General features: G+C 46.8%; 1 protein-coding gene across 2 annotated transcripts in view; it reads right to left on the bottom strand.

Annotated features, from left to right (window-relative positions):
- Positions 1-13566, bottom strand: part of CCDC88C (coiled-coil domain containing 88C) — a 150168-nt gene that overhangs the window by 24098 nt on the left and 112504 nt on the right. For both annotated transcript variants that reach the window (XM_040332983.1, XM_040332984.1), the window contains exons 19-25: positions 13200-13361; positions 11392-11669; positions 11159-11302; positions 9586-9772; positions 5984-6129; positions 4169-4258; positions 2779-3011 (exon numbers count right to left, since the gene is read on the bottom strand). In XM_040332983.1, the coding sequence (XP_040188917.1) occupies positions 2779-3011; positions 4169-4258; positions 5984-6129; positions 9586-9772; positions 11159-11302; positions 11392-11669; positions 13200-13361 (1240 nt within the window). The remainder of the gene's footprint in view (positions 1-2778; positions 3012-4168; positions 4259-5983; positions 6130-9585; positions 9773-11158; positions 11303-11391; positions 11670-13199; positions 13362-13566) is intronic.

The raw sequence follows: 13566 nt of genomic DNA on the forward strand, positions 1-13566 counted from the left end.
CTTTCTTCCATTGAGTTCAGTCTGTCCAATACTGCAGTCCTTCCCTCCATGGCAGTTTTTAAATTCATCCAATACAGTCTCTGTCTGTTCATTTATCTATTTAAGCGGTTTATTCATCTGAAGAAGAATCTATTTAGATCAGTAATGGTTAACGTAAAAAATCCTAGTTTCTATGTATGGGGAGCAGTCATATCTGCAAGATCAATATGCCAGCTCTGCTTCTCTCTCAGGTCACATCAAAGTGAACCTTCAGGTAAAATCTTTTAAATGTTTGCTCATTGGAAATATATACTATAGTTTCCCTTTAATCACCTTAATTAACTAAATAGAATTTTGGGACTTCAGCTCACAACTTTGACCTGTCCTTGCCGTTTAATCAGAGCAGAAGTATCCTCAAGAATAGATCCACACTACATTATGTCATTTCTTATTCCCCTGGAAAATACATGGCTCCGTTTAATCGGCAGGGACAGCTCGCTCTTATATATACATCTTTATTGAACTGACCAATCAAATCCCGATGTTGGCGGTTAGGTTAGACGGCAGCAACACAGCAGCATGACAGACTCCAAGCATTAACACCTGCTCCAGCCTCAAGCGCAAAAAACTTACTCGGCCCGCCCTTTACGGCGGCATCCCCGTCCTATGAAGGGTCACTTTTTAGGTCTAATCATCTTCACTCCTTTCATTCTCTTTGCTTCTTAACAAACATGCAACTTTATAGGCCATACAGAGTACACACATGGGGTCGGTTGTTTTGGTCCTTGAGGTATAAAATTACAGAGGAAATTTTGTTCCGGAAAAAAAAAAAAAAAATTAGAGAAAGACAGAAAAATAGAAAAAGTCAGAAGTCCCTGATCTCCGGGAGAGAGACCGAGCTTTTATGTGTAGGTGACATGTCAGAGGACGACCAGAACCGCAGGCGCTCCGAGAAACGGCGCTGGCTCTGTGATGGCGGCTTCTTTTCCTGGCTCTTGCTTTTCAGAAATTGAAATTTTTTGCGAGGAGGCGCTAAAAAAAGGAGCGGTGACCCAAGGAAGTAGAGGAAGAATGAGTTACATGCATTATGATGAAAGAAAAAAATAAAAGAAAACAAAGAAAAAAAATACAGGCACAATAGATGAATGGTTTTATAAACAGAATTCCCAAAAACCAAAGTACAGAGAATGGATGAATGACAAAGTTCAGACCATAAACTTTGTAACCTATGATTAATAAAATAAGCCACCAGGTAATAAAACATTCAGAAATCCTAAAAGCTTAAAGTGGAACTAAACTGCATCTGAGCACCACAAACCAAAAACGCTATTTGAATCATTTTTAATACCCCCCCCCACCAATCCATTCAGGTCTCTATAGTGGGGGGTTGAGAGAGAGAGAGAGAGAGAAAGTGGGGGGTTGAGAGAGAGAGAAAGTGGGGTTTGAGAGAGAGAGAAAGTGGGGGGTTGAGAGAGAGAGAGAGAGAGAGAGAGAGAGAGAGAGAGAGAGAGAGAGAGAGAGAGAAAGTGGGGGTTGAGAGAGAGAAAGTGGGGGTAGAGAGAGAGAGAGAGAGAGAGAGAGAGAAAGTGGGGGTTGAGAGAGAGAAAGTGGGGGTAGAGAGAGAGAGAGAGAGAGAGAGAAAGTGGGGGGTAGAGAGAGAGAGAGAAAGTGGGGGGTAGAGAGAGAGAGAGAGAGAGAGAGTGGGGGGGGTGGTGAGAGTGGGAGAAAGTGGGGGGTGGTGAGAGGGGGAGAGAGAGAGAGAGAGAGAGAAAAAGTGGGGGTTGAGAGAGAGAAAGTGGGGGGGGGGGGGGGTGAGAGGGGGAGAAAGTGTGTGTGTGTGAGAGTGAGTGTGAGAGTGAGTGAGTGAGTGTGAGTGAGAGAGTGTGAGTGAGAGAGTGAGAGAGTGAGAGAGTGAGAGAGTGAGAGAGTGAGAGAGTGAGAGAGTGAGAGAGTGAGAGAGTGAGAGAGTGAGAGAGTGAGAGAGAGTGAGAGAGTGAGAGAGAGTGAGAGAGTGTGAGAGAGAGAGAGAGTGAGAGAGAGAGAGAGTGTGAGAGAGAGAGAGAGTGAGAGAGAGAGAGAGAGAGTGAGTGAGTGAGAGAGAGAGAGGTAGTGGTAGGGAGAGAGAGGAAGAGAGAGAGGTAGTGGTAGGGAGAGAGGGGTAGTGGGAGGGAGAGAGGGGGGGGTAGAGAGAGAGAGGGAGGGTATAGAGAGAGAGGGGGGGTAGAGGGAGAGAGAGAGAGAGAGAGAGAGAGAGAGATCACTCACTGTGTTCGTTCATCGTTTGTGAATGAACAGGAGGCTGCTCAGTACAGAGCACTTCCCATTCATTCACTGTTTAGTGCAGCTGGGGCTGCAGAAAAAGGGACTGAGGAACCTCCGCCCTCAGTCCCTTTCTCTGTCTCAAAAGACCCCTGATATTTTACCAAAAAAAATGCAAAATAATAAAATAAAAAAACGGACACCATCCTCTGCCCTACTGACACAAGCGCATGCGTTTGATCTTTGGGGTGCACATCCTAATCCCAGAGGCTATGCACACCTTTGCCAACTGCACATCTATCCTTCCACAGCACATAGGAATATTTTTCTCTCTTCTCCCTTTTCCAACCCTTTAAGAACTAAAGTATTCCAGAAATAATATTTGGAGACAGCACTGACTTCCTGTGTAGTAATTCCAGAGCTGAATATTTCTACATTTAGTTAATCGGCACCATTTTTTATTTTGGCAGATGGACGACCTCTCAGCTTCCAGCCTTCACATGAAGGTCCTCTGTGGACCATTGTAATTACACGACTTACCTTTAGTTGTGAGCACCTTTGGCGAGTCCCTCTCGTCGGGCCCCGGGGACGAATTGTTCACACTTTCAATCTGCACACGGAGGGGCCGGGAGCAGGACGGAGAGGCGGCGGACTCCAGGTTTTCTGGGGTATAGCTACCCATGTCAGAAGAGGACTTCGGCCTCTCCCTTGAGCTCTCCTTCCGCGGTTTAATCAGCTTGGCGAGAGCTCTGGCCCCGGACCAGTGATTCTTCCTGTAGACGCAAAACCGAGAGAAAAATAAGTCAGAAGTAAATAAAGAAGGTTTGTCTGTCTGAGGTCGGGATCTTATTTCAAGTGTTTCAACTATAGGATGTTAACCACTTGCCGACCACGCGCCCGCCTCGCAAGTGGCCCGCGGGTCCCGGGAACTCGAGGCTCCCGGGCGGCCCGCGTTTGCGGTCGGCAAAAGGCAGAACAGGGGGATGTCTTTGTAAACAAGGCCTTCCCCTTTTCTGCCTAGTGACATGTCACTGATCTACTGTTCCCCGTGATCAGGAACGGAGATCAGTGACTTGTCACTGGTAGATTCTCCCCCTAACAGTTAGAATCACTCCCTAGAACATACTTAACCCCTTCAGAGTGAGTGAGTAAGCAGCATCAGATGTTTTTTCACCTTAATGCATAGATTGCATTAAGGTGAAAAAAAAATTTTCTTTAAAACTCCTTTCAAGAATATGTAAACCTAACACTTCATATGCCTGATATGTGCCGGCCGGAAATGCACAGAAAAGCCCGAGGACAGTTCGGCTGACCTTGGCAAACCTCGGAAACTGAGTCTTTCCCAGGTCAGCCAAATTGTCCTCGGGCCTTTCCACCCGTTTCTGAGGCTCCGAGGCTCTCCGGCGTCCCTCATGCGTGCCATTGAAGTCAACGCGGAACGTATTATTTCCGTTTCATTGGGGAAACTCGCTTTGATATGCGAGTGCTTTGGATTACGCGCATGCTCCTGGAACGGATTATGCTTGTAATCCGAGGTTCCACTGTACTGCAGAACTGACAATAAAATGCTAAAGCTCTTAAAAGCTTCTAAATGCTACTAGAAGCTGGAACAAAAATACTATTATCAGCATTTTTTTTAGCTTATAGTGTGCATGGAGCCTTACAAGGTGAGGGTTCACGTTATATGTGTTCTAAACACTGTAGGATACAACTGTACTTCACTACAGAAGAGGTTGGTGCTATACACCAGGGGTAGGCAACCTGGGGGCCCCTCCAGCTGTTGTGGAACTACATTTCCCATGAGGCCTTGCAAGGCTGGCAGTTACAATTACTCGCCGGAGGAATGATGGGACTTGTAGTTTTGCAACAGCTGGGGGGCCCCCAGGTTGCCTACCCCTGGCTATACAGGGTAGTAATCTGCATCATTTACTTTTTCGGAGTTGGATCATAAAACTTGTACTGGTCCATTATCTTCTCTTCTAGTTTCTCCTTTTGTCTTCTTAAGTCGTGTAATTTATCTCTGGGAGAAAAAAAGAAAACATGTTTAGATATAGAAATACATGTGCCAAAAAAGGTCAAAGAATTCCCTTAAAGTGTTTCTAACTTTAATATATATACACACACACACACACACAGTAAAACTTTGGTTTGAGAGCGTTTTGCAGGACAAGCAAAATGTTTTAATAAATTTTGCCTTGATATACAAGCGATGTCTTGATATAAGAGTAGTGTCACGTCACAACTGAGTATATAAAAGAGAAGCGCCTCTAAGTGTAGCAACAAGGGACAACATTTAGCAATAAAGGGGCAGATTCACAGAGATCGGCGTATCTCTGTGCGGGCGTAACGTATCTCATTTACGTTACGCCGCCGCAAGTTTTTCAGGCAAGTACTTTATTCACAAAGCACTTTGGAGAAAGTGTAGCGCTGACCAGCGCTACACTTTCTCCACTGTACTTTAGAGCAATTTGATCTTCTCTGCTGTGTTAGCTGCTCCATTTATTTAGTATTAGATAGCGCGGTAATTGTTGTTTTTTTTGTATTCACAAAGCACTTGCATGTAAAGTTGCGGCGGCGTAGCGTAAATCACCCGGCGGAATTTCAAATTGGGCGGGTAGGGGGGCGTGTTTCATTTAAATTAAGCGCGTCCCCGCGCCGAACGAACTGCGAATGCGCCGTCCCTAAAATATCCCAGAGTGCATTGCTCCAAATGACGTCGCAAGGACGTCATTGGTTTCGACGTGAACGTAAATGACGTCCAGCCCCATTCACGGACAACGTAAAATGTTTAAATTTTCGAAGCGGGAACGACGCCCATACTTAACATTGGCTGCGACTCATAGACCCAGGGGCAACTTTACGCCGGGAAAAGCCTAACGTAAACGTCGTAACTTTACTGTGTCGGCCGCGCGCGTACGTTCGGGAATTCGCGTATCTAGCGAATTTGCATACTCGACGGGGAAATCGACGGAAGCGCCACCTAGCTTTTAAAAAAAAAAATTGCAGTTAAGATCCGACGGCGTAAGAGACTTATGCCTGTCGGATCTAAGGGATATCTATGCGTAACTGATTCTAAGAATCAGTCGCATGGATACGACGGCGCTAGGCAGAGATACGACGGCGTATCTGGAGATGCGCCGTCGTATCTCTCGAGAATCTGGGCCTTATTGTTACCCCTAGGAGGTGCCTCTTCTCTTTTATACCCTGTAAAAAAAATGCTTTGATATACAAGTGCTTTGGATTACAAGCATGTTTCTGGAATATATATATATATATATATATATATATATATATATATATATATATATATATATATATATATATATATATATATATATATATATATATATATATATATATATATATATATATATATATATATATATATATAAATTCTGCACAGAACGGCCGCCATGTAGCAGTAAATCTGCTATAGTGCAGTCATTAAGTGGTTAAAGGACAGATCTAAGTGGGTGCAAAAAATGTTAGCACAAATTTACACCATGGTAGTACAAATGTATATTAGACTTTGCACTAAATCTTGAGTTTGTTGCAATGAAAAATAAGAATTACAATGTATCTCAGCCGTTCTGCAGGCAGGTTGACTATCCTGTGTGATGTACAGGAAGAATCTTCTCTATGTGAAATGGCATTATAAGTGTAATCGGTCAGAATGGGGCGGGCACCGGTAAGCTCACACCATCGGAGGGCGCTAGCTCTGCAATTGGACCGGGTTGGCACTCACATATACTGTTTCTGCTCCTCATGGTAATGTTCTTTGCTCTCCATGCTCTGCTCCAGCAACATTTGGTTCTGCTGACTCAGCATCTGGATCTGGCTGAGCAGATGGTGGTTTTCCTCCTCCAGGTTGCTCTTCAGGCGGGTCAGGAGCTGCCAGGGGGACAAAAAAAATGCATTCTATACAAATGCTATGCAACACAAAAAACATCACAGGCACACCTTTGTGGGGGGGGGGGGGGCTAAACATTGCTGCAAATGGAGCTTATTAATGGTAACCATTTGTTGACATTTAAAATAAATCGTATAACACTAGTGCTTTATTCAGTTCTTATCTGTACCCAATACATTTTTTTTTTTGGTGGGGACTTGGAATTTGCACACGTCACAAATAATCCCCATATTTGCAATGTGAACTTTGATTTTCTACGTGTTTCCAGTGATCTTCAGCGCCATCTAGTGGCCAAAATGCAGTATTTTCTTACCACAATCAAGAAAATATCAAATACCTCATTGCAGCCACTAGATGGAGCTGCCCATTATAGAAAAACACACTGGCCCGGATTCGGATACGCCGTCGTAACTCCGAGTGTGCGGGGTCGTATCTATGCGCCTAATTCTTAGAATCAGTTACGCATAGATTTCCCTAAGATCCGACCGGCGCAAGTCTCTTACGCCGGCGTATCTTAGTTGCATATTTACGCTGGGCGCTAGGTGGCGATTCCGTAGATTTACGCAAGGAAAATGCAAATTGGGTAGATACGCCGATTCAGAAACGTACGTCCGCCCGGCGCATTTTTTTACGTCGTTTACGTAATGCTTTTTCCGGCGTAAAGTTACCCCTCATAAAGCAGGGGTAAGTCAGGTTAGGTATGGACGTCGGAAACGTACGAACAGCGTCGTATTTTACGTAGTTTGCGTAAGTCGTTCGCGAATAGGGCTGTACGTAAGTTACGTTCACGTCGAAAGCATTGACAGTTTGCGGCGTAATTTGGAGCATGCGCACTTGCAAACGTTCACGGACGGCGCATTCGCCGTTCGTAAGAAACGTCAATTACGTGGGGTCACAAGTAATTTAAATAAAACACGCCCCACATCATCCACATTTGAATTAGGCGGGCTTCTGCCGACACATTTACACTACGCCGCCGTAACTTAGGGCGCAAGTTCTTTCTGAATACGGAACATGCGCCCTAAGTTACGGCGGCGTAGTGTATCTGAGATTTCATTTTAGAAACGTTTGTGCTGTAACATTCGCACATCACATTTTCGTAAATAGACCTCTATGTATGTGTAGAACAATAAAAGAGACATTCGATTGCAAAATCTGCCAGATGTCTATCAGCTGAGGGGCGTGCAACGGGAGGGCCCGTGGAACCCAGAAGCTCTTGAAAAGTATGAGATACACTTGCGTCAGCTTCCCCGTACCCTCTTATGTCTAAAATCATCCTATATCTACTAGGTCATAGGATGACTGAGAAATTATATCTTGGACTACCTGAGATGGGAAAGTAATGATTATTCACACTATCTCCCAGGATATATGCCATATTAGAATAGTGACTCATTCTAGTGTGGCTGCTCTGCATCTATTGCGGGCGCATTGTGGGCGGTATTGCCGCGGTTTCCCATTGCTTTCAATGGGAAGGAGCGGTATACACGCCGCTCCTCTCACCGCTCCAAAGATGCTGCTGACAGGAGATTTTTGTTGTCTCCGCCAGCGCATCGCCTTAGTGCGAAAGCCCTCGGGCTTTCACATTGAGTCTGCAGTGAAGGAGTTTTTCAGGCGGGATAGCCGCGCTATTTTTAGCGCTGTACCACCTGAAAAACTCCTCAATGTGAAAGGGTCCTAAAGGTCATGTGTCTGAGTCATCAACTGTAGTTAATTAGCTCATGTAAATTGGGTCTGGTCAAAGGTGTATAAAACGTATAGGTTTTCAATAAAGTCTCATTTCCTGCTTGAACCTCAAACAGAGCTGTGTCTTATGGGTCTCGTTCGCCTGAATGTGGAGTGTCAGTAACTGCCTTGTGTTCAGAAAGGAAATATCCTAAACGTCTTTAACCCCTTTCGCATTTGGGGTGCCGTTACAGGGTTGCATTTTCTAAAACTTTGCAGAGCTATCGGTCCTGTGAAATTGCACGTACATTCGTTCTGTGCAAATGGGGCAGCAAAAATTAACATTCTTAGGGTCCTTTCACACAGGCGGACCGTTCAGACTCGGGAACACAGCACAGGGATGGTGGGAACCTCTCATAATGGGCACAGCAGGGATACAGACCCGGGAACGCAGCACAGGAATGGTGGGAACCCCTCATAATGGGCACAGCGGGGGTACTGACCCGGGAACGCAGCACAGGAATGGTGGGAACCCCTCATAATGGGCACAGCAGGGATACAGACCCAGGAACGCAGCACAGGCATGGTGGGAACCCCTCATAATGGGCACAGCAGGGATACAGACCCGGGAACGCAGCACAGGCATGGTGGGAACCCCTCATAATGGGCACAGCAGGGATACAGACCCAGGAACGCAGCACAGTGATGGTGGGAACCCCTCATTATGGGCACAGCAGGGATACAGACCCGGGAACGCAGCACAGGGATGGTGGCAACCCCTCATAATGGGCACAGCAGGGATACAGACCTGGGAACGCAGCACAGCGATGGTGGGAACCCCTCATAATGGGCACAGCAGGGATACAGACCCAGGAACGCAGCACAGTGATGGTGGGAACCCCTCATTATGGGCACAGCAGGGATACAGACCCAGGAACGCAGCACGGGCATGGTGGGAACCCCTCATAATGGGCACAGCAGGGATACAGACCTGGGAACGCAGCACAGCGATGGTGGGAACCCCTCATAATGGGCACAGCAGGGATACAGACCCGGGAACGCAGCACATCGATGGTGGGAAGCCCTCATAATGGGCACAGCAGGGATACAGACCCGGGAACGCAGCACAGGCATGGTGGCAACCCCTCATAATGGGCACAGCAGGGATACAGACCCGGGAACGCAGCACAGGCATGGTGGCAACCCCTCATAATGGGCACAGCAGGGATACAGACCCGGGAACGCAGCACAGGGATGGTGGCAACCCCTCATAATGGGCACAGCAGGGATACAGACCCGGGAACGCAACACAGGAATGGTGGGAACCCCTCATAATGGGCACAGCAGGGATGCAGACCCGGGAACGCAGCACAGGCATGGTGGCAACCCCTCATAATGGGCACAGCAGGGATACAGACCCGGGAACGCAGCACAGGCATGGTGGCAACCCCTCATAATGGGCACAGCAGGGATACAGACCCGGGAACGCAGCACAGGCATGGTGGGAACCCCTCATAATGGGCACAGCAGGGATACAGACCCGGGAACGCAGCACAGGCATGGTGGCAACCCCTCATAATGGGCACAGCAGGGATACAGACCCGGGAACGCAGCACAGGCATGGTGGGAACCCCTCATAATGGGCACAGCAGGGATACAGACCCGGGAACGCAGCACAGGAATGGTGGGAACGATCGGTTGGTTGAATTCTCCAGCATCCAAATACTGGTTGGAGGAACCCTCTAAACCTGACTGATGTCGGCCTGTTGTACCTCGCAGTGGGTGTCCAGCTTGGTGAGAGAGATGTCCATCGTCTGGTGCTGCTCCTTTAATTCATCAAAGCGGGCCTGCCAGCGGTTCAGCTCCATCTGGGCATTGTTGAACGAGCTCTTCATCTCCTTGGTGTGTTTGTGTAGAGTGTTGTACTCCCCTTGTAATTCCCCGTGGAGGAACTTCAACCTGCAACATAGACAGTGATCACGGGGTCAGGACACCATCGAGGACCGAGGAGGACAAAATCACAGCGGGAAGAAATGACTCCGGTCCATCTTTGTTTCTTTTTTTTACGTAAATCCCTTTATGTCCAACGGCCACAAACCAAAGTGTGTATGGCCACCATGTCACTCACCATATACCCGGATTCAGAAAGCAGTTACGACGGCGTATCTCCAGATACGCCGTCGTAACTCTGAGTGCGGGCCGTCGCATCTCGGCGTCTGATTCATAGAATCAAATACGCCTCCATGTTGCCTAGATACGAGCGGCGTAAGTCTCCTACGCCGTCGTATCTTAGGGTGCAATATTTACGCTGACCGCTAGGGACGCTTCCCTAGACTTCCACGTTGAATATGCAAATTAGGAAGATACGCCGATTCAGAAACGTACGTCCGCCCGGCGCATTTTTTTTACGTCGTTTACTTAAGGCTTTTTCCAGGGGAAAAGTTACCCCTGCTATATGAGGCGTGGCCAATGTTAAGTATGGACGTTGGGCCAGCGTCGAATTTTGCGTCGTTTGCGCAAGTCGTTCGCGAATAGGGCTTTGCGTAAGTTACATTCACGTCGAAACCAATGAGGCTTTGCGGCGTAATTTGGAGCGTGCGCACTGGGATACGTCCATGGACGGCGCATGCGCCGTTCATAAAAAGCGTCATTTACGTGGGGTCAAGAGTAATTAACATAAAACACACCCACCTTCTCCACATTTGAATTAGGCGGGTTTACGCCGGCCCAGTTACACTACGCCGCCTTAACTTACAGCGCAAGTTCTTTCTGAATACGGGACCTGCCGCTGTAAGTTACGGCGGCGTAGTGTATCTGAGATACGCTACGCCCGCCGAAAGATATGCAAATGTATCTGAATCCGGGCCATAATCTTTGCAACCCCTTTTAAAGGGGATTTCCCCTCACTTCCTGTTATATCTTCAGGACAGGAAGTGAAAAGAAACCTTGCCATACTCTGTCCATCTTTCCGACGGGAATTGTGTGATGCCAGACTTTTGTCAGAAAAGCCAACCGTTTGTATACGCCATCGGACAATTGTGGTTGGATTTTCCGACAACAAATGTGGGATAGCATGCTTTAAAATTTTGTATTCGGGAAGAAAAAAAACAAAAGTACAAACACGCATGCTCAGGAGCAATGCTAATCATAACACGACATTAGCAGAAGTTGCCCAAAGGGTGGCGCTAAAGAGCTGAAAAAACACGTTTGTATGCAATGCAATGCAATGCAAGTTTACGGCCAACGCCCTTCGGACAAACGCCATACGCTTTGTCCGCGTAAAATCCGATCGTGTGCGCGAGGCTTTAGGTTTGAACAAGATAGGCAGTGGGCGCGGTGGCTCACCTGTCCAGCTCGAGCTGAAGTCGCTCGTTTTCGCTGGCCGCGATCAGATTCTTCCTCTTCTCCTCTTGCAGAGTCTCCCGCTCTTGGCGCAATGTCTTGTCTCGCTCTTCCAGCTCAGATTTGTATTTCAACAGATTGTTGTAGCTGTGCGAGAGGAAAAGGAAATTGCATGAAGAATTATACAGCGACCTACCCGGACCCAGCTTCTCTTCCCCCTTCCTCCGGCTACCCACCTCTCCTCCAGGCCGCGGTGAGCCTGCTCCAGTCCTTTGTGCTGCGTCTTCAGAGCGCTATGCTGGCCGATGAGCCCCTCGTATTCTGCGGACTGGCGTTCATAGAGAGACACCAAGTGCTCGTGGTCCCGCAGCAGCGAATCTGAACGGGCCTTCACCTCTTCCTTCCGACGCAGAGCCTTCTCACTCTCGCCCTCTAGTGCCGACAGCTGGCTCTGCAGCTTGGCCAGCTCAGACTTTAGCGACACATTCTGGGAGCCAGACGCTGAGCTCTCCACCTGGAAAAAGCCAAAATGGAATGAAGGACACACACACACAGTATCTCACAAAAGTAAGTACACCCCTCACGTGATGTGATTTACAAAAGAAAAAGAGCAATCTTTGAAATTAGGCCCAACAGCTATACGGGCCACGGATGTTTACTGAATCCTTTTCCAGTCATGGTCTAAAGTTATATTATCTAATAACTGTTTCATGGGGATATTTCAAAGGTTGGTGAAGAGAGATGTAACCAGTCTCAACTTAATGTTTTCATATGAGCCATTGTAAAGCATCCAGTACCTCAAAACATAATGATGTTTGTTGTTCGAATTATGAGTCAGTTCTAGTAGTTAGAACCGACTCAAGTGGGGGAATATGTTGTAATATATGTGGAATGATTTATATATATATATGTCGTATTATTGTGTTATAAGTCCAAAATTGATCAGGCCAGATTTCAAACCTGTAATTCAAAGAGACAGGATGAATCTGTTTTTACACATCAAACTAATCAAACTATTACTCAAGCCACATGTCATCTAATTACTTATTAGAGGGAGCTTATTGGTATGCAAGGATGTATACCAATTAGCTCCCTAATACTAATTAGTGACTCCGGCTGGAAGTGACAATTACCTGTCACTCTGAAAGACAGGATGTAGATCAAAGACGACCAATCAAATTGCTCAGCTATTCAGTGGATGGGGGAATATAAACTTGGGAGTTGAGCCTTGTCACTCAGAGAATATACCCCTATGTATTCTCCACATGAATATATGTTGGTCTGGAAGTGATCAGAATATATATTCTTTAAGATGAGACTTTGAATTATATACTCTGTTGGATTTGTATCATCTGTGGAATTTGGACTTTGTTTGTTATTGGAAGTTAATTAAAATACGTTCTCTGGAGAGCCTGTGTGTTGTTGCGGAACAACCTAATTTATAGTCATCATATAATATCTAAGATATCAATTATCTAAGAGGACTGGACACTATACCTTTTCTATATTACTACATTTATTCTGTATGGGAAGATCCACCAAATACACTACAATTGGATCACTACAGGTGGCAGTGATGGGCACTGATGAGTGGCAATAATGGGCACTGATAGGTTACACTGACGGGCAGCATTACTAGGTGGCACTGATTGGCATCACAGATGGGCATTGATAGGTGGCACTGTGGGCACTGGCAGGCGGTTTTTATGGGCACTGATGAGGCTGATGTGCCTCCTTCCTCTTTGGGACCAATGTCCCTTGTAAACAAGCCGGTGATCGGCTTTTTTTTCTCCTTGCGCTGTTAGCGCGAAGAGAAAATATAAAAATTAAGATTCTTTGTTTACATCATGTGATCAGCGGTCATTGGCTGCCGTGTAAAACAGCAGCAATCATGCGCAGTCATACAAGAGTCTTCAAGACCCTTTCCCAAATTGTGTTTAGGATACAGAAGACCCGATAGCTCACTTGTAAAGCAAAGCTCAGAACCGACCAATCAGAATTACTCGGACCTTCACCTGTCGTACTAAATGCCACTTTGTCTCACCTGCAGGTTTGCGGTCTGTGTCTGCAGCGCCGTGTTGTGCTCCTGGAGGAAGGAGACTTGCTTCTGTAGTGTCCCCATCTGATTGTTCAGCGACAGGTTCTGGGCCTCCAGGTGGCGCTGCTGCTCCTTCATCAAGTTCCTCTCCGCTTGTAACCCTGCGTTCTGACCGCACACACAAGTAGAGGATCAGCGGACTTTACCCGGCCATACAGTGTCACCCCAAAACACACAACATAAAACTGATACAACTTAACCGCTTAAGGACCGCCACACGCAGATATACGTCGACAGAATGGCACGGCTGGGCAAATATATATATACGTCCCCTTTAATTTTCCAGCTGTGTGGTCGCGTGCGGTGCCCTCCG

This window comes from Rana temporaria, chromosome 13, assembly GCF_905171775.1.
Source record: "Rana temporaria chromosome 13, aRanTem1.1, whole genome shotgun sequence".
NCBI classification, from domain to species: Eukaryota; Metazoa; Chordata; class Amphibia; order Anura; family Ranidae; genus Rana; species Rana temporaria.